Source organism: Phocoena phocoena, chromosome 8 (assembly GCF_963924675.1).
Source record: "Phocoena phocoena chromosome 8, mPhoPho1.1, whole genome shotgun sequence".
Classification (NCBI taxonomy): Eukaryota; Metazoa; Chordata; class Mammalia; order Artiodactyla; family Phocoenidae; genus Phocoena; species Phocoena phocoena.
Window position 1 is genome coordinate 20,504,808 of NC_089226.1, and position 26,432 is coordinate 20,531,239.

Here is a 26,432-nt window from a genome sequence, read left to right on the forward strand (position 1 = left end):
GCTGATTTGGGCTGTTGGTAAAAACTAACGGGGTTGGGCTTCCCTGGTGGCGCGGTGGTTGAGAGTCCGCCTGCTGATGCAGGGGACACGGGTTCGTGCCCCGGTCCGGGAGGATCCCATATGCCGCGGAGCGGCTAGGCCCGTGAGCCGTGGCCGCTGAGCCTGCGCGTCCGGAGCCTGTGCTCCGCAGCGGGAGAGGCCACACAGTGAGAGGCCCGCGTACCGCAAAAAACAAAAAACAAAAAAAAAAACCTAACGGGGTTTAGACATGCAAAGATTATATGGTCTCTAGTGCCACCTGTTGCCCAACTAAATGAAGAACTACCAACTTTTTTTTTTTTTAACATCTTTATTGGAGTATAATTGCTTTACAATGGTGTGTTAGTTTCTGCTTTATAACAAAGTGAATCAGTTATACATATACATATGTTCCCATATCTCCCTCCCTCCCACCCTCCCTATCCCACCCCTCTAGGTGGTCACAAAGCACTAAGCTGATCTCCCTGTACTATGCGGCTGCTTCCCACTAGTTATCTATTTTACGTTTGGTAGTGTGTGTATGTCCATGCCACTCTCACTTTGTCACAGCTTACCCTTCTGCCTCCCCATATCCTCAAGTCCATTCTCTAGTAGGTCTGTGTCTTTATTCCCATCTTACCCCTAGGTTCTTCATGACCTTTTTTTTTTCTTAGATTCCATATATATATATATATATATATATATATATATAGGCATACAGTATTTGTTTTTCTCTTTCTGACTTACTTCACTCTGTATGACAGACTCTAGGTCCATCCACCTCACTACAAATAACTCAATTTCGTTTCTTTTTATGGCTGAGTAACATTCCATTGTATATGTGTGCCACATCTTCTTTATCCATTCATCTGTCGATGGACACTTAGGTTGCCTCCATGTCCTGGCTATTGTAAATAGAGCTGCAATGAACATTTTGGTACACAACTCTTCTTTTGTGTGTGTGTGGTTCGCGGGCCTCTCACTGCTGTGGCCTCTCCCATTGCGGAGCACAGGCTCCGGACGCGCAGGCTCAGCGGCCATGGCTCACGGGCCCAGCCGCTCCGCGGCATGTGGGATCTTCCCAGACCGGGGCACGAACCCGTGTCCCCTGCATCGGCAGGCGGACTCTCAACCACTGCACCACCAGGGAAGCCCCACAACTCTTTTTGAATTATGGTTTTCTCAGGGTATATGCCCAGTAGTGGAATTGCTGGGTCGTATGGTCAGAACTACCAACTTTTCATGCTTCTCTGAAGAACTAGACACCTGGAGATTAGGGGAAAATGCCTGATTTTAACAACATCCCTCAAAACAACAGCCTCCCAAGGCTGAGCTGGGGGCAGGGTAGGAGGTGGAACTTGGTGGTTCAACTGCAGTGGCATCTGCTCTGGACAGCAGAGAAATAGCCAGTTTAGAAGGAGCCTCCAAGCGTGACATCCTCTGTGAGTACCTTAGGACCAGTAGCAACAGGCAGGCTGTAATGGAAAAAACAAGGGGCTTTTCAGACCTATATTCATATTCTACTAGCTATGGTTATCTGTATTTCTTCTCCCAAGTGTGGGAACCTCTGTCACCCACTTATCTGGTGGTGATAATCAGGTCTAGTTTTTCTTTCATGTATTCTTATTACCTATAAGATATATCCAGTAAATATAAATTTAAAACTCTCTTCAAAAGGCTGTATCAACACTTGCTTAATGTTTTCAAGGAAGATCCCTAAGAAAATATAAAACCATAATTATCTCATGAATTCCATTTTTAATAGAAATTTTAAAACCAGGTGTCTGTAGTTTGAAAGGTAAGGTGCAACTTTGCTCTCTCTTTTGTACAGAGCACATTCATTTAAAACCTAGTTCCCAAACCTTGTAGATGTTCCATCAGATGGTCACGAAGGTGCCATGGAACCCGTAAGGCATTTGCACAGGCACCTCTGCTCGGCCCAGTTCTTCAAAGTTCTTGGCATCCAAGACTAGGAGAAAATTTCTTTCATTCTAGAAAAGGAAAGCCAATACTGAATATTCCCTCTTATTTTTTTTCTACAAAAAAATCTGTCTGTTTCCTCCAGTGGGCTGTAAAATTCCTAAGAGACTACATATTACTCATCTTCATGTCCACCCCCAGCATCTAGCACAGTGCCTTGCCTATTCATTCACTAAATGTTTGCAGAATGCTGAACTGAACAGAAAAGGAAATTACACCTGAAGAAGTACATATCTAGAGCAAAGAATAAGTTCTCTATATCAATCACCTTCACAGGATCTCTTTGGGTTTAAGGATCTTTTTACCTGCCCCTTTCAATCTCCTAAGAGACATAAAAATTCTTCTAAAATGAAATGCCTCCATTTTGTGTTACTTCGGAGCTGTTCAAAAGGTAGCATTGCAAGGCAGACTGAGATTTGCCCTGGTCTAATTACAGGAGTGGCAAGTACCTGGCATGAGGACCAAGTCCTCCTAAGCCCATGGCAGGCATTATTAATTGATCACAGCACTTTCCACATCTAAACCTTAAAAAGCCTCAGAATCCAACACCCCAGGTAGCCAGTAATAATTGATCAAAGCTGGTACTCAAAGTGAACCTACTGCCACAAGACTGCCCTAGACAAGAAGTTATATATCAACATTATTGGGACTTCCCTGGTGGTCCAGTGCATGGGGCCCAGATTCGATCCCTGGTCAGGGAACTAGGAGCCCGGATGCCGCAACTAAAGATCCCATGTGCTGCAACTAAGACCCAGTGCAGCCAAATAAATAAATAAATATTTTTTTTAAAAAAGATATCAACATTTTTGAGACACTAGGTCAGGGCCTATCACATTAGATTTTTGGGTCACTCTATTTATTTTATTTTAGTTTTTAGGGTTTTTTTTAATATTTATTTATTTTGCCTGCACTGGGTCTTCGCTGAGGCATGCAGACTCTTTAGTTGCGGCATGCATGCGGGATCTAGTTCCCCGACCAGGGATGGAACCCGGGTCCCCTGCATTGGGAGCACAGAGTCTTACCCGCTGGACCATGAGGGAAGTCCCTTGGGTCACTCAATTTAAATTGGCAGCACAGATGGTGGTATGAAATATTAGACTAGAATTCAGAAGTTTGGGATTTAAATACTGGCTTTACCACTATGAGATCTGATGCAAGTCTCTTTCAACTTCCTTAAGTTACAAATTCTACGTGTAAAATGGTACCCCACAAAGTTGTTTTGATGACTAAATAAGATAATATGTATGAAAGAGGTTTGTAAATAAATTCCTATGCAAATGTTAATTATTATTATGGTTCTAAAATAGAACTTTAAAACAGTAATAAAGTACTGATTATGATAAAAGGGTACCCAAATAAGGAGAGGAAGAAAAGGGAGAAGGTGCCAAAGTGGAATCAAAATAAACCATCAACAGTATCACTAAATCTAACCCTCAGAAGGCCCAGTGCTATTTCTCTTTCTGATGATGACGGAAATACATTTACCTGGTTGGGAGTGATCACCACAGAAAGAATAACCCCACCATCTTCTTCATTGGTTCCTGGTACTGGAACAAAAACAGGTTCTGAGGGATAAAAGCCATCTTCTCTCCAAACCTGTAAGTCCCCAAAAAAGTATTTGATAAAAGACTGGTTATGAACTGGAAGCTTTCTATAGTTATTGTCAGTCCCAGCATGAACTTGACTGTCAGTGCAATGGTCCAACAGTAGAAGAATCAGGCTTACTGAGTTAAATATAGGAGAGGGAGCTTTTGCAGCTGCAGATTCCATTATCATCAAACACAACTGGTGTAATTATAGTTTCCCATCAACTTGAAATAGAGGTGTCCCATGATTTCTCTCAAAATACTATCAAGCATAGAATTGTTTCTCTGGGCTTGTGGTTCATTTAGATTCCCTAGAGAGAACATACCCCTAATCTATGTGATTCCATGGTTCTCAGATTTAATAAAAGTAAGTGGCTGAGCTGCTTAAATATTAAAAAATCTCAAGACCTACCTTTAAAAAAACCCAGAAATTAATTCAAAGGGCAGAATAGGTTTTTTAAGAGTTCAGAAAAGGAAAGAGAATTTCATTACTGTCAGTGTCTTGTTCACCACGTCAACCTTGATCAGAGAATCGCCCACCAAATGCCGAAAGCCACAGCCATAGAAGAACTGATACTTTTTGCCACTGAATTGGCCATAGTTGATCTGGGGAAATTCAACACCTCCTTCCTCTTCTAGGTCCTCAGGATATAGGTTTTCATAAGAGCACAAAATCTAAATGAGGGCACAAAAGGATTTGTAGTGATTGCTTAATTCTTACTTTTTTCAGTGTAGGTCAGCGTGGGGCTAACACCCTATAAGAGTTTGTGACAGGGCTTGAAAACTGAGGTTCTATGTCATTTTTTAATATTGTTCCTCTTTTCATCATGTGTATGAACATATAAAAGATTATCTGGTTTTGTGACTAAGTTATCAAATGGCATAGGAGGTAGAAGTGGGCTTTTATTCTACTAAAGCTGAGACATTGTTAGCTACACAATGATATGTAAGTGCAAATTATCTAAAAGGTGGGATGGTCAATTCCTATCTCAAATACTTAGACATTCCACAACCATTAGAAAGTTTCATATATTTGTTTCAAAACACAAAAGGGATAGGTAAATACACTGCTCACTCCCACCCAGAATTCTGTGGCTCTTTTGCAAGCCATGCTCCATGACCTTACCCTGCTCAGCTGAATGTTATAAAACTTACTGGGCACCAAACATTGTGGAGAACAGCCACACTACATAGCCACACTACTTTATTAGTGAATGAAGAAACACTACAGAGGATCAAAGTCTTAGTCTAATGTCCATTCATAGCATACCTTTCCGTCAGCCTGTTTCACAGCACTGGCTGAAGAATAGGTCAAGGGGCTGAGGTTCTTTCCTTCAGGGGCATTCAAACTGACATGTAAGGGCAAAACAAACCTTCGAGGGAAAGATCTGGCTACTGAATTATAGACCTGTTCAGGAGAGAGAAATAAACTGTTGAGAAAATTGTCATTCATAGAATAACAGCATGTCCCAATAACTGAGATCCAGTCAGTATTATTGGCATTTCTAAGTAATTGCATAAATGATCATTTTCATTCATTCATTTACTCAGCAAATATCAGTTGAGTACCTACAATAGGCCAAGCTCTGTTTCAGGCACTGAGAACACAACAGTGAACAAAACAGTCTCTGGCCTTATATTCTAGTGGAGAAAGAATGATAATAGATAAGACATATATGTTACTTAAGTAGTGTCAAATAAATAAATGATTATATAGCTCAAAGTCAGATAGTGATAAGTGCCAATAAGAAACACACTGAAGGGTGAGGGACTAGAGAGTAAAATGGATGCTTCCTTCCTCAGGTTTGGTCCAGGAAGAACTCTGTGTGGAAATGGGCTAACTTAGCAGGCCTGGGTTGCTCAAACCCTGCACATTCTCAGGAAAGCCCTGTTTTCATGGCTGGTCCTTGGCCAGCACCTGGGAACGGAGCTCTTTGAATGTTCAGTCTGATAAGAGTACGTTCGCATGCCTGAGGCCTTGAGGCGCGCGGTGCTAATTTGTTCTTATAGTTTATGCCAACAACGTGATTCATAATGAACACCTGCCTTCTCTATGGGGCTCTAGAACTTCAGTAATTGAGGTTACTCATGTAGGGGCCATATATGTTATGTGTTGATCCCCAACAAACACCCTGGACCGCCAGCTTGGGTGGGCTCCCCTGGCAGGCAACATTTCACACGTGTTGTCACAACGAGTTGCTGGAGGAATCAAGTATATCCTGGGAGAGGGCTCTTGAAAGCATGCACCTGGTTTCCTCCAGACTTCATCCCATGTACCTTTCTTTTTTTCTGATTATTCTGGGACCCATGAGCCCTCCTAGTGAATCATCAAAACAAAGAGTGGTTTGGGGGATCCCCAACACAGCATCTCTGCAGAGATGATGCTTAAGCAGGAGACCCTAATAAAATAAGTGTACTTTTTATGACAGTAAGAATGGCTTAAGCACATCTTCCTCTCTTGAAATATTGTAAGATGGGCAACAAACTATGCCATTTTCCCCCGTATACCTAACCCATATCATCTCCATAACATGCAGAAATGTTTTTACTAAGTAAAGACTTAGTGCTATTTTTAAGCTTCATAAACAATTAGCTTTTAAAAATTCACTTTTAAATTTATGTAAACATTTTTGTCTTTTGCAAACCCACAGATGAACAAAAAGAGAGTGCCAATAATGGTGAGTTAGGCAATATGGATCAACTGTTTCCCTGAGAACAGATAGAAAAACTGGACAAAAATGTTTAAAACAGCTGTTTGAAGGCGCTGGTGAGCTTGAAAAAGGTAATGAAGAACAACGGGGCATAGATTTGGAAGAAGGAAACCCACAGAAACTACATATTGGGGGCAAATTTTCCACTAAGGACATCAGTTGCTTTTAAGAACAGGCAGCTGAAAGGCTGAGAAAATATAAAAGAATTTTTTATTAAACTTTTTAATTTTGAGATATATATTGCAGACCTACAAGCAGCTGTAAGAAATAATACAGAAAAGCAAACAACTGATTTTAAAATGGGCAAAGGACTAGACTAGACATTTCACCAAGATATACAAATAGCCAATAAGTACATGAAAAGATGCTCAACATTATTAGTCATTAGGGAAATGAAAATCAAAACGACAATAAGATAATACTTCACACTCATTAGGATGGCTATTATAAACCAAAAAACAAAACAAAACAAACAAAAAAATCCAGAAAACAAGTGTTTGTGAGAATGTGAAGAAAGTGGAACCCTTGTGCATTGCTGGTGGGAATGTAAAATGGTGCATCTCCTGTTAAAAACAATTTGGCAGTTCCTCAAACAGTTAGATATAATAGAATTATCATATGATCCAGCAGTTCCACTTCTAGGTATATGCCAAAATGAATTGAAAACAAGGACTCAAACAGATACTTGTACACCAGTGTTCATAACAGCATTATTCATAATAGCCAAAAGCTGAAAACAACCCAAATGTCCCCCAACAGATGAAAAAACAAAAGGTAGTATATACATACAAGGAATATTATTAAACCTTTAAAAGGAATGAGATTCTGATACATGTTACAACATGGATAACCCATGAAAAGATTATGCTAAATGAAATAAGCCAGACACAAAAGAAAAAATCTTGTATGATTCCATTTATATGAGGTACCTAGAATAGGCAAATTCATAGAAACAGAAAGTAGAATAAGGGCTACCAAGAGCTAGGGAGAGGGAGGAGATAGGGTGCTGTTATTTAATGGGTACAGAGTTTCTGTCTGGGATGATGAAAAAGTTCTGGAAATGAATAGTGATGTTGGTTGCACAACATCATTAATGTATTTAATGTCACTGAATTATACACCTAAAAATAGTTAAAATAGTAACTTTTGTGTTATGTATATTTTACCACATTAAAAAAAACAAACAATGCAGAGAGATCCCATGTATCCTTCATCCAGTCTCACCAATGATGACCTCTTACATAACAACACTACAACAGGGAAACTTACATGGATATAATCCACCAACATTATTCAGATTTCACCAATTTTACACACACTCATTTGTGTTTGTATGTGTGTGTGTGTATGTGTGTTTAGTTTTATGCAATTTTATCACATGTAAATTCATATGATCACCACCATACTCAAGGTACACAGAACAGTTCCATCACCACAAGGCTCCTTCATGTTACCCTTTTATAAGGATATTGCCATACCAACTCCCCCATCACTTGGCCCTACTGAGAAGAGATTTTGATAGTTTTGAGGAGCCAGAAAAATAAAAGTTGTAGTTCAAAGTCTCCAAGAAGGGGAAGCCTTGATAAACCTCTAGCTCTTTGGGTCAGGATCCCTTAGGCTGTACCCTAGAAGTAAAAATAAACAAAAATAGTCCAGCTCTTGCAGTAACTGTATCATGTTTCAAATTTTCTCAACCCCTATAACTAGATTAAGAATATCTTCAATTGATAATGTACCCTAGCCATCTGCCAGAAGCAAATGAAAATCTTCCCTAGAGGAAGATAACAGAGTCTCAAAATATCCCTCCTACAATTTTTCAAACACAGTATTCTGTATAGAATAAAAATTAGTCAGCACATGAGATTACAAGAGAGCATGATTTAAAAAACAACAAGAAGATAAACAACAAATGATAGAAACAGAACCACAAGTGATCCAGAGAATAGAGTTATCAGACTTTAACTATTCTGAATACATTGGAGGAAATTATTTTAAATTGGGATTGTAGCAGAGAACTAAAATTAAAAAAGAGAAGGGAATCAAAATTCTAGAACTGAAAAATGCAATGAGTTTAGGAACATAGTGCCTAGGTTTAACAGCAGAATATACACAGCTGAAGAAGAATGTTTGGGGCTTCCCTGTTGGGGCAGTGGTTGAGAGTCCGCCTGCCGATGCAGGGGACGGGTTCATGACCCGGTCCGGGAAGATACCACATGCCACGGAGCAGCTGGGCCCATGAGCCATGGCCGCTAAGCCTGCACGTCCGGAGCCTGTGCTCCGCAATAGGAGAGGCCACAGCAGTGAGAGGCCCGCATACGACAAAAAAAAAAAAAAAAAAAAAAAAAAAAAAGAATCCTTAAGGAAAAAAATAGTAAAAATAAATCAAAAGAAACTCATACTAAAAAATATCATAGTACTAACTACAGAAAACCAAAGAGAAAATCTTTGCGGCGGGTGTGGTAGTTCAACTTCAAAGGAGCAAAGCTTTAGACTGACAGCTGATTTCTTAACAGAAATCAGAAGACAATGAAATGATATCTTTAAATTGTCAAAAGAAAATAACAACCTAGATTCTTTATCCAGTGGAAACATCCTTCAAGAAAGAAGGTAAAATAAAGACATTTTTCTGACAAGCAAAAACAGAGATTTCATCACCAGCATATCTGAACTAAAGAAAATACTAAAAGGTGTTCCTCAGTCAGAAAGAAAATGATTCCACATGGATGCTCAGAGAGGCTAGAAGGAATTAAGAGCAAGAGAAGGTACAGATGTGGGTAAATGGGTAGTATGGGTAATTATGACTACATAAAACAACATTAATAATAATGCCTTATAAGGGTTAATATAGAGAGAGAATTAAAATATATAAGAACAGTAGCATATAAATCAGGTGTAGAGTAAATGAAGTTAAAGTGTTCCAGAGTCCTTGCATTGTCTGGAAGGAATTAAAAGAACTGATTTATAATATACTGTGTTAAATCAAGGATGCATATTGTGATTTCTCAAATAACCACTAAAAGAATGTATAACTACCAAGCTAATGGTCAGAGGGTGGAGTGATGTTTGGGGGAGGGGAGGTGGAAATGAAATAATAAAATATGTTCAACTAATGTAGAGAAGGCAAGAAAGGAGAGAAAGCAAGAACTAGTGAGACAAATAGGAAGCAAATAGTCAGATGGCATATTTAAACCTCAAAATATTAATGACTGGTTTAACTAAATGTGCCAATCAAAAGTCAAGAATTAGCACAATGGGGCTTCCCTGGTGGCGCAGTGGTTGAGAGTCCGCCTGCCGATGAAGGGGACATGGGTTCATGCCCCGGTCTGGGAGGATCCCACATGCCGCGGAGCAGCTGGGCCCGTGAGCCATGGCCGCTGAGCCTGCGCGTCTGGAGCCTGTGCTCCGCAACGGGAGAGGCCACAACAGTGAGAGGCCCGCGTACCGCAAATAAAAAGAAAGAATTAGCACAATGGATTTTGTAAATGTATGCTGCTTACATGGTACATATTTAGAAAGGTTAAAAGTAAAAGGATGGGAAAGTTACAGCATGCAAACATCATGGCAAAAAGCATTACTTAGAGATAAATATTCAATAAACCGGGAAGGTAAAACAATTCTAAATTTGTATGCACACAGAGCACCAACATATGTAAATTTAAAATTAGCATAACTATGATGAGAAACAGAAAAATCTATACTCCAAGCAAAAGATTTTAATATACATTTCATGTTATATGATAACTGATAGAGATCAATAAGAATAAAGAAGATTTGAATAATATTATTTTAAAATATGACCTAATCAACATATATAAAACACTACATCCAAAATTTATTATTTTAAATGCACATAAAACATTTTTTTAAAATAATCTTTTCTGGGCCATAAGCAAATCTCAATAAATTTCATAAACTTCAAATCATACAGTAAAATTAAGCTAGAAATCAATGGGGAAAATAACTAGAAAGATTTCCATTTGTCTGAAAGTTTAAAAATAATTTTCAAAGAAGAAATCTCAGTGAAAGTTAGAAAATACTTTAACTGAAAAGTAATAAAACATCAAAACTTGTGGGATGCTCTGCTAGACAGAAATTTATCATCCCAAAGGTATATATGTTGAGGAGGGAAAGGTAGAAAAATAACAAACTAAGGTTTTATATCCTTAGTTAGAAAAGGAACACATTAAGTACAAAGAAAGTAGAAAAGGAAATGAAAAGAATAGCATAAATTGATGAAACTGAAAATAAACACACATTAAAGAAGATCAACTAAGCCAAAACGTTGGTCTTTTGAAAAGCCTCATTAAATTGATGAGAACCTAGCAAGCCTAAAGGAACAAAAAAGACAGCACAAATAACCATATAAGGGATAAAAACAGGGGCTATCAATTAACCCTACATACATTTTTTTAAAACATAGAATATCATGAATAACATTTGGTCAACAAATTTGAAATTTTAGATGGCATTAATAAATTTGTTAGAAAAAGACTATTTACCAAATCTGACACAATAAGAAATAGAGAATCAGAATAACCCTATACTATTAAAGAAATGTAATTTATAATTTAAGATCTACCTATAAAGAAACTTACAGGCCCAGATGACCTTACTGTTGAATTATTCCAAACATTTAAGAAATAATGCCAATCTTATACTTTTCATGCAGAGAGTAGAAAAGAGAACAATTTCCTACTCACTGTATGAGATCAGCGAAACCTTAAGAACAAAACCTAACAAGGGGGCTTCCCTGAGGCGCAGTGGTTAAGAATCCGCCTGCCAATGCAGGGGACATGGGTTTGAGCCCTGGTCCAAGAGGATCCCACACGCCGCAGAGCAACTAAGCCTGTGCACCACAATTACTGAGCCTGCGCTCTAGAGCCTGCGAACCACAACTAATGAAGCCCGCGTTCCTGGAGCCTGTGCTCCACAACAAGAGAAGCCCCTGCAATGAGAAGCCCGCGCACTGCAACGAAGAGTAGTCCCCGCTAGCTGCAACTGGAGAAAGCCCATGCACAGCAACCAAGACCCAACACAGCCAAAAATTAAAATTAATTAATTAATTAAATCTATTTTAAAAAACTAACAAGGACATTATAAGAAAGAAAAATTACAGGCCAATCTTAATCATGAAATTGATGCCAAAAAATGTTAAATAAGATACTAGCAAAGCAAATCCAGAAATATATTAAAAATACAGTACAACCAACTGGGATTTACTTCAGGAATAGAAGGTTAGTTTAACATTCAAAAATCAATCAATGGCTATTATAAACGTTTTAAAATCAATCGGTGTATCTCACCACATTTGTAGAAGAAAGGATAAGTCATGTCATTATCTCAACGGTGCAAAAAAAATTTGATAAAATGCAACATCCATTCATGAGAAAAATTATTAGTAAATAAGCACATCAGCGTCATGCTGTACACATCGGCGTCATAGTGCATGATACGCTCCCTTTGTCTCTCCCCTTCAGTCTACAACCAATAACATAATGTTAACTCAAGAAAGGTTCATCTGCTCAACACATTGGAAGGCTAGAGAGTTCCACACATTTGTACATCTAAAGGTGGGTGGACTGGAGCACACTGAAGAGGCAGAACTGAGAGGAAAGCAGAGGTGGTGCTTATCATCCCGACTCCCAGCTACAGTAGCTGAGCCTGCAGCCCCAGAGAACCCAGTAAGAGCAGGGGAGGCAGCACACATGACTCCGGCCTCCTGGCTGCAGCAGCACCCACAGCCGCAGGGAATCAAGCAACAGTGGCAGCGGGGCCTGTGACCCCTCCAGCCATGGAGGTAGCCACGACCCAGGCCCCTATCCACAGCTGTGGGGCCTGGGAACCCAACAACTCCAGACACAGCAGAGGCCCCAGCCACCCTGGCTACCCCCACTACCACCCTACCCCAACAGCAGCAGTGCCTGCAACACAGGCAACCCCAACATGACAGACGTACCCATCACCCCGATGCCCGAGGCAGCAACACCAGCAGCAGCAGCAGTGACACTGGCAGCAGCAAAGCACCAGTGACCCTGGAGGCATAAGGTATGAGAGGGAGGGCACCAGGCAACACTTCTCACAGAGGTGGTAGAGGGTGGAAAGTGCTGATTTTCAAATATAGCCACAGGCAGCTCAAGTACAAGAAACCAAAAACTTGTGCCACCTGCTTATGAACAAAAGAAAGGCCTCTAATAACTAACCTGTTGAAATGCTAGCATCTATTAAAAGAAAAAACAAAATGCTTTACCTAAAGAAGAAAGGTGTTTGCTACTTCAAACGTGCTGGCTACATCAACTCATTAAGCACCATAAAAAAAAAACATGGTAACACAGTATCACAAAAAGAAAAAGACAAATCTCCAGAAATCAAACCTAAAGTCATGGAATATTGCAATCTAACCAGTAGAGAATTCAAAATAGCTGTCCTGAAGAAACTTGATGAGCTACAAGAAAACTCAGAAAGGCAGTTCAATGAGCTCAGAAATAAAACAAATGAACAGAAGAAATACCTTACCAAAGAGATTGAAACTATGAAAAATAACCAACCAGAAATTCTGGAGCTGAAGAATTCAGTAAATGAGATGAACACGTTAGAAAGCACTGGAAATAGAGCAGACCATATGGAAGAGAGAACTAACAAGCTTGAAGATAGAAAGCTAGAAATTAGACAGAAGAGGAGAGGGAACTAAGATCTAAACAAATGAAAGATTTCTACAAGAATTATCCAACTCCATTAGGAAGGGTAACATAAGGATAATGGGTATCCCAGAAGAAGAGTGGGAGAAAGGAGCAGAGAGTTTATTTAAAGAAATAATAGCTGAGAACTTCCCAAACCTGGACAACTGGATATCCAAGTCTCTGAAGCAAAGATAACAGCTAATTATCTGAATGCAAAAAGACCTTCTCCAAGATACATTATGTTAAAACTGTCAAAAGTCAATGACAAAGAAAAAATTTTAAAGACAGCCAGGGGAAAAAAAGATAGTAACCTACAAAGGAACCCTCATTAGGTTACTGGCAGATTTCTCAGCAGAAACTCTACAGGTCAAAAGAGAATAGAATGACTTACTCAAGATATTGAAAGATTAAAAACTGTCACCCAAGAATATTCTATCCAGCAAAGTTATCCTTCAGATATGAAGGAGAAACAAAGGCATTCCCAGACAAACAGAAGCTAAGAGAATTCAGCACCACTAAACCTGCCTTTCAAGAAAGGTTGAAAGGAGCTCTTCTACCTGAAACAAAAAGGCGGAAGAACACAAAACTTTGAGTAAGGTCATAAACAGAATCAGAAAATTGCAACTCTGGACTTCTCTGGTGGCACAGTGGTTAAGAATCTGTCTGCCAAAGCAGGGGACATGGGTTCGATCCCTGGTCTGGGAAGAGCCCACATGCCACGGAGCAACTAAGCCCGCAAGCCACAACTATTGAAGTCCGCGCACCTAGAGCCCATGCTCCACAACAAGAGAAGCCACCGCAATGAGAAGCCCGCGCACCATAACGAAGAGTAGCCCCTGCTCACCGCAACTAGAGAAAGCCCGCACGCAGCAACAAAGACCCAACGCAGCCAAAAATTAATTAATTAATTAAAATAAAACTATAGCAGAAAACAATTTACATTACATAATCCAAGGAAAAATTCTGCCTTGAACTGGTTATCAGGAAAAAGTAAATCCCTTCAAGCTAGATGAACTGATACACTTTTTTTAATCAAAGAATTAATATTATAGTCCATTTTACTATTCCTTCCAGGAAATGTAAGTATGTTTAGTGCCCAAGTGTAATAAGGAACTAATCACAAGTGCTTCAAAACATATTTCTCGGCTTTCTTTAACATACTTTTTATTTATTAGGTATTATGTAAATACATACTTCAAATTATTTTGAAATATTAAATAAATAAATTACAAAGCTGTATCTTCAATGCTTTAAAACCATTCTCCCTCCCTATTTACAAAAGAGGCAAGAGAAACAGCTAATTCCAAACCCAAAGCCAGAACTTGGCTAGATCAAAAATATTTTGACAACTCATGACAAAGCAAAGAATTTTACCTGATCAAGCTCTTTCCCAGTTTTCCTAAGATTCTGTAGTTGGTAAACTTCTAGGCTTCTTCCATCATCCTGACAGCACAAATCAATTATGACACAGCCCTGGTCCTCAAAGGCATTGATTTGGTGAAAAGTAACAAAAGGTTTACTGTAGTACATCCCTGGAAGAAGCTACAGAGGAAAACACAAACAGTGAAAAATAGATATTTTATTTTATTTCCTTTAGGGTACAGATCCACAAAGCTCAAATTAAGAAGACTTCCCCCTCTTTAAATGACAGGCTTGGTAGGTATAAAAACCAGAATTTGGAATGTGGAAGCAAATATGCTTTGATTTAAAATCTCATCTCATATTAATCAATGAACTGGGGCTATTTGATATAGACCAATCAACTGTTTCAACTAACTTTAAAGTTCTCACGAAATATGGTCCAATATTTTAAAGGATAAATAAATCTTAGGCTCTTAACTACATGGTTAAATAGAAAGTACTTCTATTAAGAATTTATGATTGGGCTTCCCTGGTGGCACAGTGGTTGAGAGTCTGCCTGCCGATGCAGGGGACACGGGTTCGTGCCCGTCTGGGAAGATCCCACATGCCGCGGAGCAGCTAGGCCCATGAGCCATGGCTGCTGGGCCTGCACGTCCGGAGCCTGTGCTCCGCAACGGGAGAGGCCACAACAGTGAGAGGCCCGCGTACCGCAAAAAAAAAAAAAAAAAAAAAAAAGAATTTATGATAAATTAAGTGACTAATCCTTTGAAAAATGCACTCATTACTAAAATGGGATTTTTTAGTAATGAAATTAGGGTACAGTAAATTTAGGATACTATTTCTTTAGAGAGGTTTAAAAGTAGACAAATACAATAGTGCTATTAATCAGGAGTATATAGAAAGATATTTAACTAATATGCTTTAGACTTCGGTAGGACTATCATATTTACATATCAAGAAATCATAGAAGCAGCTAATAAAAATATCACTGCAAAAGTTACAGAAGACCTCTGCATGAACAATATCCTCTTTAGCAAATATTATATGGAAAAATCCATGCTAAAATGCTAAAAGGATTTCCTAGATGTCATTTTAATTGAATCAGATAATTTAAAGGGTAAAACCATTTCCTACAATTTTCTAATATGCAAAATCCACTGTACTAACTAATAAATAACTAGCCCTACTTATGGAAGAAGGTAATATCCTTGATTGAGTGTCTTATGTAAGTAATGCCCAGTGAAGGTAAAAGTCAATCACATGAAAATTTGCCTTCATGTCCAATCATTTTCACAGTAAATACACTCAAAATTCTCCACCTGACCAGTGTGCTTATCCACCACATGAAACCGTGTATCATACTGGGGTTCCCAGCCTATTCCATCTGAAAATGCCTTTCCCCGAATTTTAGAAGTGATGATTTTCCACAGATTCATCTTTAGAGGCTGTTCAATGAAGACAATGTAGTTCCTTGTCATTCCTAAAAGGTTCAAGCAAACAATAAAATGTTATTTGGCAAACTAGAGTTGTCTGAAATGTGACAGTTTGGGGACTTGTCTGAAGGCTTGGACACATTACTGCTGACCTAAACAAATGCCAGTCAGAAATAATTCTTCATCATTTCCCAGCTTTGCTATCTTTATTTTCTGTTCCTACATAAAAACAGGAACTGCTTAGAATAGCTTGGGTTGAATGCCCCCAACTTGTTTTTTGTCTTTTTCTTTCTTTCTTTGTTTTCAAATTGTTTTGGTTTAGGAACAAAGAAGTATTATATTAAAGTGTCATTTATGGTCTGGACCTGTATTCCTTAATCCTTTTGCTATTTATACTGGAGGTAACAATCCAGGAGCAGATTGGCTATAAAGGTTTAGGATGCAGAAGATAAATATTCTGAGAAAAAGCTGAAGCAATCTACATGGAATATGAATTGCCTCCCCCAAAATATAATCAAAGTCTTTCCTGTATGATTATTATTTGTGGTCTTTAAAGTTACCTAAAATATTGAATTGTGTCAATTTTTTATGGTCATATTTTTTTAATTAAGACTTTATATTTTGGAGCAGGGGAAGGTACCGAGATTCCCCATATACCACCTGTCCCCAAACACACACAGCCTCCACATTATCAATTTCCTCCACCAGAGTGGTCCATTTGTTACAACTGATGAACCTACACTGACACATCACGATCACCCAAAGTCCATAGTCTCTGTTGTGGAAACATATATAAATGTATTTTTTTCCTTTGTATTTAGATATTCAATGACATACAACATAATACAAAACAAACCAAAGAGACTGATTTCTATGACTAGGGGTTACTCATTGTGTAATCCTGGAGCAGGGGGCTGAAGGGAGAGGCCGTTCTCCATAGAGAACTGAAGTGGAGTTAGCGCTGGGTGACTAAATCTCAGCTTGACTCAATGCGCTGGGAAGGGACCAATGATTTCTTAAACTGACAACTATTTCCTAGAGCAGTCAATTAATTAAAAACTTTAAAATTAATTGGTGTTTCCAATTAAATTTTTAGTAATTGCTTGTATTAAAATATCTTTTCAATCAGTCAGTTGGCTAGGATAAGAAGTACGTGACTAAACAGAATGAACTTAATTGGCATTAAAATGCAACCTTCGTCTCTTACCACCATACTCTGATAAACTGTATTAACACAGTACTTGCCAAAATTAGTCCCTCTGCAACAGAAACATTAAGGCAGCCCCCAATAAAATTTGCCTTATTTTTGGGCTCACCAAAGCTGTGGTAGTAAGAAGGTTTCATCCTCTCTGCAGAAGCAATAGAACATATCACCTGGGCTCCATGGATTGTCTCCCCAAGGTCTACTTTCTCTGGAGGAACCCGAATAACATTATAGCAAGAACCTGGAAAATGGAAAGTCCTGTCTTAACTGTTTTACATTCATTTTAAGAAAAAAGATAAGCCTTGCACTTGTGAACTAGGCAAGAGCAGTTAAGAGATTTATACAATATGCATGACACCCATATTTCTTTTTTTTTAACATCTTTATTGGAGTATAATTGCTGTACAATGGTGTGTTAGTTTATGCTTTATAACAAAGTGAATCAGTTATACATATACATATGTTCCCATATCTCTTCCCTCTTGCATCTCCCTCCCTCCCACCCTCCCTATCCCACCCCTCTAGGTGGTCACAAAGCACCGAACTGATCTCCCTGTGCTATGCCGCTGCTTCCCACTAGCTATCTATTTTACGTTTGGTAGCGTATATGTCCATACCACTCTCTCACCTTGTCACAGCTCACCCTTCCCCCTCCCCACATCCTCAAGTCCATTCTCTAGTAGGTCTGCGTCTTTATTCCCATCTTACCCCTAGGTTCTTCATGACCTTTTTTTTTTTCTTAGATTCCATATATATATGTTAGCATACGGTATTTGTTTCTCTTTCTGACGTACTTCACTATGTATGACAGACTCTAGGTCTATCCACCTCACTACAAATAACTCAATTTCGTTTCTTTTTATGGCTGAGTAATATTCCATTGTATATATGGGCCACATCTTCTTTATCCATTCATCTGTTGATGGACACTTAGGTTGCTTCCAGGTCCTGGCTATTGTAAATAGAGCTGCAATGAACATTTTGGTACATGATTCTTTTTGAATTATGGTTTTCTCAGGGTATATGCCCAGTAGTGGGATTGCTGGGTTATTTGGTAGTTCTATTTGTAGTTTTTTAAGGAACCTCCATACTGTTCTCCATAGTAGCTGTATCAGTTTACATTCCCACCAACAGTGCAAGAGTGTTCCCTTTTCTCCACACCCTCTCCAGCATTTATTGTTTCTAGATTTTTTGATGATGGCCATTCTGACTGGTGTGAGATGATATCTCATTGTAGTTTTGATTTGCATTTCTCTAACGATTAATGATGTTGAGCATTCTTTCATGTGTTTGTTGGCAATCTGTATATCTTCTTTGGAGAAATGTCTGTTTAGGTCTTCTGCCCATTTTTGGATTGGGTTGTTTGTTTTTTTGTTATTGAGCTGCATGAGCTGCTTGTAAATTTTGGAGATTAATCCTTTGTCGGTTGCTTCATTTGCAAATATTTTCTCCCATTCTGAGGGTTGTCTTTTGGTCTTGTTTATGGTTTCCTTTGCTGTGCAAAAGCTTTGAAGTTTCATTAGGTCCCATTTGTTTATTTTTGTTTTTATTTCCATTTCTCTAGGAGGTGGGTCAGAAAGGATCTTGCTGTGATTTATGTCATAGAGTGTTCTGCCTATGTTTTCCTCTAAGAGTTTGATAGTGTCTGGCCTTACATTTAGGTCTTTAATCCATTTTGAGTTTATTTTTGTGTATGGTGTTAGGGAGTGTTCTAATTTCATACTTTTACACGTACCTGTCCAGTTTTCCCAGCACCACTTATTGAAGAGGCTGTCTTTTCTCCACTGTATATTCTTGCCTCCAGCTATTGTATTTTAATGTCCACAAATGGTTCCCCCCTAGCTCTCTGAAGTTGAACTCAATCCCATCTTCATAGGAAACGATAAGGTAGCAGCTAGGAATATCCTCAAATTCTATTTGTCCTTCTTCCCACTCCCCAGCTCCATAAACAACAATCTCCATTTGTACCCATGTCCAACTCCTTCCTTTCAGTGTTCTAGATCCCTGGGGTCACTTTGGGTCCCATCTCATCCTGTCTCATCAACATTCATTCATGCCATCATTCATCTGACTATTACTACTTCCTCAAGTTACCCACTCCTCTAGTAGCCTTTCCTGACTCTTCCCCACCCAAAGGCATTTGGTGTCCCTCCTTTATGCTTTAATTATATCCTATACTATCATAGTACTTATCTCATTGTACTATAATTTTCTGCTTATTTATCTGTTTCCTAGTAGACTGAGCTCTTCTGGAGCAGGAATTGTGTCTGATACATCTTTGCATCTTCAGTACCAAAAAATGACTTGGCATTTAGTAGGTACACTATAAATAACTACTGACAGATTAACTAACAACATATGTTTGTTAAATCACTCAATGAATGAACAAATATTGAGGTCATATTGAATTATCTTCCTAGTGTTAGAAGTGCCAATGTAGGTCCTGAAGAACTTAGGTAACTTATAGAGCTTCGCAATCACTAAGCTTCCTTTGGAACAAGATAACCATACAGTTCCCTACTCATTATCAGCAACTACTTACTGAGTGTCAACTATGTTCTAGGCACTCTTGTAAGAGTCCTAAGTACCATATCCTAAACACTTGTATACAGCAGTGTACAAAATAGACAAAAGGCTCTTCATTTATAAAGCTCAAATTCTAAAAAAAAATCATACAATAAGTAAAAATATAATGCATCAGATGATGAGAAGGACTATATTGAGAAATAAACCAGGGAATGGGGATTAGAAGTGAGTGTATAAGGATGGGGGCTACTGTTTGCAATTTTAATTACAGTGGTCTGGGAAGGTTTCACTAAGAAGGTGACATTTGAGTAAAGACCTGAAAGAAGTGAGGAAGATAGCCTTAAGGATATCTGGGAGAAACGCATTTCAGGTGGAGAGAAGATCAGATGCAAAGATTCTCAGCCAAGAATTAGTTTGGAGTGTTCAAATAAGAGCAATGAGGCCAGCGTGGCCCTATCCATAGTAAGCAAAGAGAAAATTCTAGATGAGGTGGGGTGGGTTAAAAGGATAACTGGCTGATATGCTAAGAATAAACTGAAGTGGGGCAAGGGGAGAAGTAAGGAGACTAGTTAAGAAGCTACTACAATAATTCAAATGAGAAAGAATGGTGGCCTAAACCAGAGTGGTGGCAATGGAGGTGATACGAGGTAGTCGGATTTTTGATATATTTTGAAGGCATTATTGAAATTACTTTTTGACCCATTAGATGTGGATGTGAGAGAGGTATAAAAAATGATTCCAAAGTTATCATCTTAAGCAAGTGGAAGGACAGAGTTACCATCAACTGACATAGGGAACATTTTAAGCAGAGAAAGTTTAGGGGGAAAGATCAAGAGTTTGGTTTTTAAAAAATTAATTTTGTAACATCTATCAGACATCTTAGTAAAAACACTGAGTAAGCAACTAACTGATGGGGAGGTCTAGGTTAGGACATTATATGTTTTGAGAACCAATTATAAATAAAACACCATGCTTTATACAGTGATGAGTTATAAAAGAAATGAAAGACAAACTCTAGAGTTCCAAGAGTACCATACTACTATCTAACTGTTTATGTATTTTAAATTAGTACTTAAAACTAGCTGGATTAATGTTTAGAGGATTTTTTTAACTTTAAAAAGCCTTTTTAAAATACCTGGAAAGGTAGAAATTATTAGCAAGCACTTTATTTACAAAGAAAATCACTAAATTTCCCCCAAACGCATACTATCTAGTAGAGCTCCCTGCAACTACATGTACATTTGCGTTCCAGTTTAAAAATTCATCACTGAACCAAATAATCAAGTAAGAAAGAAGTAAATCCAGTTTTAGTTGAGATTAGAAGATCAAGAGAAAAAAGTTCTGTCTCAGCAATTGGATTAAGTGACAATTACTCGATTCACTAAATTTGAACACTGCTAGTTAATGAACTGTCCTAACTTCAAGTCTTGAAGGCATGAGCAAAGCAGACAGACACCCAGGAAACACCCAGCAGAGAACTGAATACCTAAAGGAATGACCTGCCCAATACTGTGAGCCTAACTCTGGGAGACTCTTCAGGACTTCGTATAAACATCAAATTGAGGCAAAATAACAAGCACAGACTCTGATGATTCGTGGCAAGGTTTCTCAAAGATTCATGGGCCACTTACACCAAAATCACCTGGAGATCTTGTTAAAATGTACCAAGATAAGGAGTGAAAGTGTAGTTACAATGCAGATTCTTAACCCTTTTTCAGGTCTAGTGAACCAGAATCTCTGAAGATGAAGCCCAGTGATCTACATTGCTAGGAAGCATTCCAGATGGTTTTTAGGTGCTCTAAAGGCTGAGAATCACTGATATAATGACTATTTATTTTAGAAAAATAACTAAGAATGGTTAAACAGTATTTCTCATATTATGAACTAGTTACAAAGTTATCTACTTGGGTATTAGAGTTAATTTATTAAGAAATAAATTTTTTATGATCAAAAAAGATGCATGGACAAAATACTGCTGAGTCAGTTTACCCATTTGCTGAAAGATTTTACCTAAAAAGATGTTTGCTGTCTCCTATAACAGCTTTGAAGAATACATCCCAACCCGAGGTCAGGTAACAAAGAAGAGAGAGGGCTGAGTGATGAAGTTTCCAGGGTACCCTATCTCTTCTTGAGCTGGTAAAAAGCAAACCTGCAGTATTCATTCTCATATACACTCATACATGTAAATATGGAGAGGTAGAGATGAACAATCCACAAAGTCAATTACTTACCAAAGGTATATATTAACCTATTCAAAAGTTAACCCATACAAAAGATTCGTAGTAGGGCTTCCCTGGTGGCGCAGTGGTTGAGAGTCCACCTGCCGATGCAAGGGATACGGGTTCGTGCCCCGGTCCGGGAAGATCCCACATTGCCGCGGAGCGGCTGGGCCCGTGAGCCGTGGCCACTGAGCCTGCGCGTCCGGAGCCTGTGCTCCGCAAAGGGAGAGGCCACAACAGTGAGAGGCCCGAGTACAGAAAAAAAAAAAAAAAGATTCGTAGGTTATAGATGACAGAATGACAGCTAAGATAGTCAGAAACTTCTAACGCTTACACTTACACATTCCTTTTCAAACAGAGGGAGATGTGTACTTGGGTACAGGATAATTCATGTGCATGCCCTGAGAGGATCCTCTGTAGTCAGTGATGAATAATTAAGATGATATTATGGAGTGACTAGTAGCAAGTTTTTGTGTGTTACTCAGACTAGACACCCAAAGCTTGCCTAAGCAAGCATCTTAAATCTTCTCAAGGTTCACTGCCCTTGTCTATAAAATGGGGGTAATAACAGCCTTTCTTAATGCCATGGATAGACATACAGATTATCATACTAAGTGAAGTAAGACAGACAGAGAAAGACAAATATCATACAATATCACTTGTATGTGGAATCTAAAACATGATACAAATGAAGAAACTTATGGTTGCCAAAGGGGAAAGGGGTGGGGAATAAATTAGGAGCTTGGGATTAGCAGATACAAACTACTATATATAAAATAAACAACAGGGCTTCCCTGGTGGCACAGTGGTTAAGAGTCTGCCTGCCGATGCAGGGGACACGGGTTCGCGCCCCGGTCCGGGAAGATCCCACATGCCGCGGAGCAGCTGGGCCCGTGAACCATGGCCACTGAGCCTGTGCCTCTGGAGCCTGTGCTCCACAACGGGAGAGGCCACAACAGTAAGAGGCCTGCGTACCAGAAAAAAAATTTTTTAATTAAAAAGAATATAAACAACAAGGTTGTACTGTATAACACAGGGAACTATGTTCGATATCTTGTAATAAACCATAATGGAAAAGAATATATATATACATATATATGTAACTGAATCACTTTGTTGTATACCAGAAACTAACACAACATTGTAAATCAACTATACTTCAATTTAAAAAAAATAAAAATAATAGTACCTTTCTCAGAGACTTTCATAAAGATTAAATGAGAAAATATATGGAAAATACGGTTAACACCAGCACATACTAGGCACTCAATAAATGCTGGTTATCGTTATTAGCCATTAGAACCTTCTGGAACAGAATAATAGGCAGCTGGGGAAGTATATGGATGACCAGGAAAGAGATGTGATGTAAGTGGTTGTGAATGCAACCAAACTTTAACCTTAACTTACTTTGTAGTGTTTTACTCCCATGGTAATAATAAATTCCTTCCTATGTAATATACAGTATACCTTCTCTATATCTCTTTGCTGTAGCATTCTAAATTTCTTATACTTACAATATGGTACTTCCTAAAAATTCAAGTTTGAGAAATACATTACTCATCCCTACAATGCTTGTGAGCCAAAAAGCATAATGGAACATAAAAATGGGAATCATGCTGAAAAGATCAAATAGAAAATCAGCTTCCAAGCATATGTGCAAAAAGACAACAGAACTTAATTATAAATTATATATTTTAAGTTCAGTAATGCTACTTCGGAGATTTCTTTCTGAACCTTTCAAATGAAGTTTCATATATGTTAACGTCTTGGCCATAACAGAAGTGTGGGAAGATAGTTAACTCCCATTTATTTTTTAAAAGGCTCCCATCCCAACTTTACCATGTTGCCCATAGGAGTTCCCCATGTTGTATGCTGTTCCATCTTTGTCATAATGAGGATGTGCAGTTGCTCCATTCACAGCAATAAATTTGCTCCAGTCTACCTGCAAATTTAAGACCATACAGAGACTTAAATGTTACATGGGAAGATCTCTATTTAGATGCATAGACAGTAGGGATGTGTCAAATATTTTTAAAATAAGATATAAAAACTACAGTTTAAGCCCTAATGTCTCACCTCTGAGAAATCAAAATTATTTTTCCTACTAAAGAAAAAGAAACTAAGACCAAAGAACAAAACCAAACAAAAACTCTACCACCACCACCAACAAAAAATGGACAAAAATGATTATCCAGTACGAATTTTTTATTTTGCCCAAGATCACAACATCACAGGAAAGATCAAAAGAATAAGAATTAAAATTCTGGCCCAAAGTTTTATTTTATCTTTAATTAATGTGTAATGTGAAGGCAGTATGGGTCTAGATAATCTCCAGTCCAGTTCTACCTGTAGCTAGGCAGAAAATGAATTGGCAAAAATAAGTCTGGCTACTATAAATAGTGCTGCAATGAACATTGTGGCACACAACTCTTTTTGAATTATGGTTTTCTCAGGGTATATGTCCAGTAGTGGGATTGCTGGGTCATATGGTAGCAACCTAATGGATCAAGAGATGAATGGATAAAGAAGATGTGGCACATATATACAATGGAATATAAAAAGAAACGAAACTTGAGTTATTTCTGGCGAGGTAGATAGACATAGAGTCTGTCATACAGAGTGAAGTAAGTCAGAAAGAAAAAAACAAATACCTTATGCTAACACATATATAAGGAATCTAAAAAAATAAATGGTTCTGATGAACCTAGAGGCAGGACAGGAATAAAGACACAGATGTAGAGACTTGAGGACACGGGGAGGGGGAAGGATAAGCTGGGACGAAGTGAGAGAGTGGCATGGACATATATACACTACCGAAAGTAAAATAGGTAGCTAGTGGGAAGCAGTTGCATAGCACAGGGAGATCAGCTTGGTGCTTTGCAACCACCTAGAGGGGTGGGATAGGGAGGGTGGGAGGGAGATGCAAGAGGGAGGGGATATGGGGATATACGTATGCATATAGCTGATTCACTGTGTTATACAGCAGAAACTAAAACAACATTGTAAAACAATTATACTCCAATAAAGATGTTTAAAAAAAGATTAAAAGAAATAAGTCTGTACTACTCTATTTCTCCTTCGTCCTAGCTTTCAGACATTAGAACTAAGGAAGAAGAAGTCTAGAACTATCTTTAAGGAACACCCCAACCCCACAGGCCATTCTAACCAGGACAGAGGGTACACAATGACGTGAATTAGTGGGTAACTTTGATTTTGTTTAAGGATCCAATTTTTTCTTCAGATACTAGCTACTCTAAAAAGTATTTTGAATGGAGAGAAATTTTAGGGTTTATTATATTCGTTTTTAACCTATAGTTTACCTTTTCTGTTTTTTCCAGGGTTTCAATGTCCAGTTTATTCATGAAGTTGGTTTCTGTACTAATGTAGTAATCACCCTTGTACTGCACATAGTTGACATTGGTGTTGTCAGTAATTGCTGAAATCAAACCCCAGAGTTATTTAAACACCACAGCTTTCTCAAGGGAGAAAGCAGTTTAAACATCCTCTCATATCAAAAATATATATATTTCAATATTTATATAGCTTGACATATATCATAATAATTTAAAGAATCATCACTATCCCCTGCAAATTCTGAGCATATTAAAGGCTGCTTACCAAGCGGTTCAAATTTTGACATGAAACGTTCGAAAACATTCTTGCATGGATCAGGGAGAGCCAATGTGCCAAATTCTGAGATCACAATTCGATCATGAACACTGTTGGTCTTATATGTATCACTCTGTAGAAACTTGCTCCTGTATGTCACTGTGCCCTTCTCCACCTTGAACTGGTGAAGTAAAGCCATTCCATCAAACCAGTGATTGTACCTTTAAACAGGAGCAAAAATACAAAAATAAATATTAGGAAGATAAACATGGGGCCAAAATGAGAGATTTCAAATACAGAAATAAGGAAATGGGATGGGTTCCCAGCAGAACCTGCTCAGTCAAAGAACTTGAAATTAAGCGTTGATAGCTTTTGAGTATATCCTGGAGTACAACAATGAAAAAGCAACTTACATTCTCTTGACCCTTACCCCTTATCAAAAAGCTCACACATCAGAAGGCTAAAGAAAAACCCTAAGCTGGTGACACCTAAGATAATTCTGTCTTTAACCTATAGCCAAGATATCAGCATATGGAATGCTTGACATTTCTCAAATTAAAATGGATTCCAAAACTTTTAGAGGTAGTTATCTTCATATCTTATACATATTACATTTTCTATTTATTTAAAATTTTTTCAAATTTATCAGAACTATGCTAAAGTAAGCAAGTAAGATGACTATCCTTACTGGATAATCATTTTCGTCCATATAATTACACTATAGAAATGATGTATCTAAATGATGGAACATCAAAACACTGTAAGGAAAGTTTGTGCTTTGCTTTTAAAAGGGTTTAATATTATTTAGTCTTTTCTCTCATATGCTTGACAGAGTGAATGCTTAATGTCTTCAGCATGAATAACAAGCTAAAAGGCTTGGTCTTCTCTTAAAGGCTTGTCTTAAAAGGCTACGGCCTTGAAAGCAGGGATTCAAAGAGATATTTGTACACCCATCTTACAGCAGCATTATTTACAATAACCAAAAGGTGGAAACAACCCAAGCGTCCATCAGCTGAAAAACAGGATAAACAAAATTTAACATACAACGGAATATTATATAGCCTTAAAAAGGAAAGAAATTCTGTCACATGCTATAACATGGATAAA

At 38.3% G+C, this 26,432-nt stretch overlaps 1 protein-coding gene across 1 annotated transcript; it reads right to left on the reverse strand.

Moving 5' to 3' along the window:
• Nucleotides 1-1,895: 1,895 nt before the first annotated feature.
• Nucleotides 1,896-25,539, reverse strand: BCO2 (beta-carotene oxygenase 2). Its single transcript, XM_065882062.1, has 8 exons — nucleotides 25,331-25,539; nucleotides 17,084-17,229; nucleotides 15,654-15,814; nucleotides 14,347-14,514; nucleotides 4,855-4,992; nucleotides 4,077-4,259; nucleotides 3,484-3,594; nucleotides 1,896-2,009 (listed from the first exon to the last, which is right to left on the reverse strand). Exons 1-8 carry the CDS (start codon nucleotides 25,522-25,524, stop codon nucleotides 1,896-1,898), a joined length of 1,215 nt encoding a protein of 404 aa, XP_065738134.1. The 5' UTR covers nucleotides 25,525-25,539.
• Between the last annotated feature and the right edge of the window lie 893 nt (nucleotides 25,540-26,432).

Bases quoted from the DNA above. Each gene is read 5' to 3' on its own strand.
- BCO2 (XM_065882062.1), bottom strand. From the start codon at position 25,524: ATGGCTTTACTTCACCAGTTCAAGGTGGAGAAGGGCACAGTGACATAC. The intron at 17,230-25,330 runs GCAGCCTTTAAT...CAGTTAAGACAG, and splicing joins AAATTTGAACCGCTTGGTAA to GACTTTCCATTTTCCAGGTT. The intron at 15,815-17,083 runs GTGAGCCCAAAA...TGAACCTTTTAG, and splicing joins TTCTTACTACCACAGCTTTG to GAATGACAAGGAACTACATT.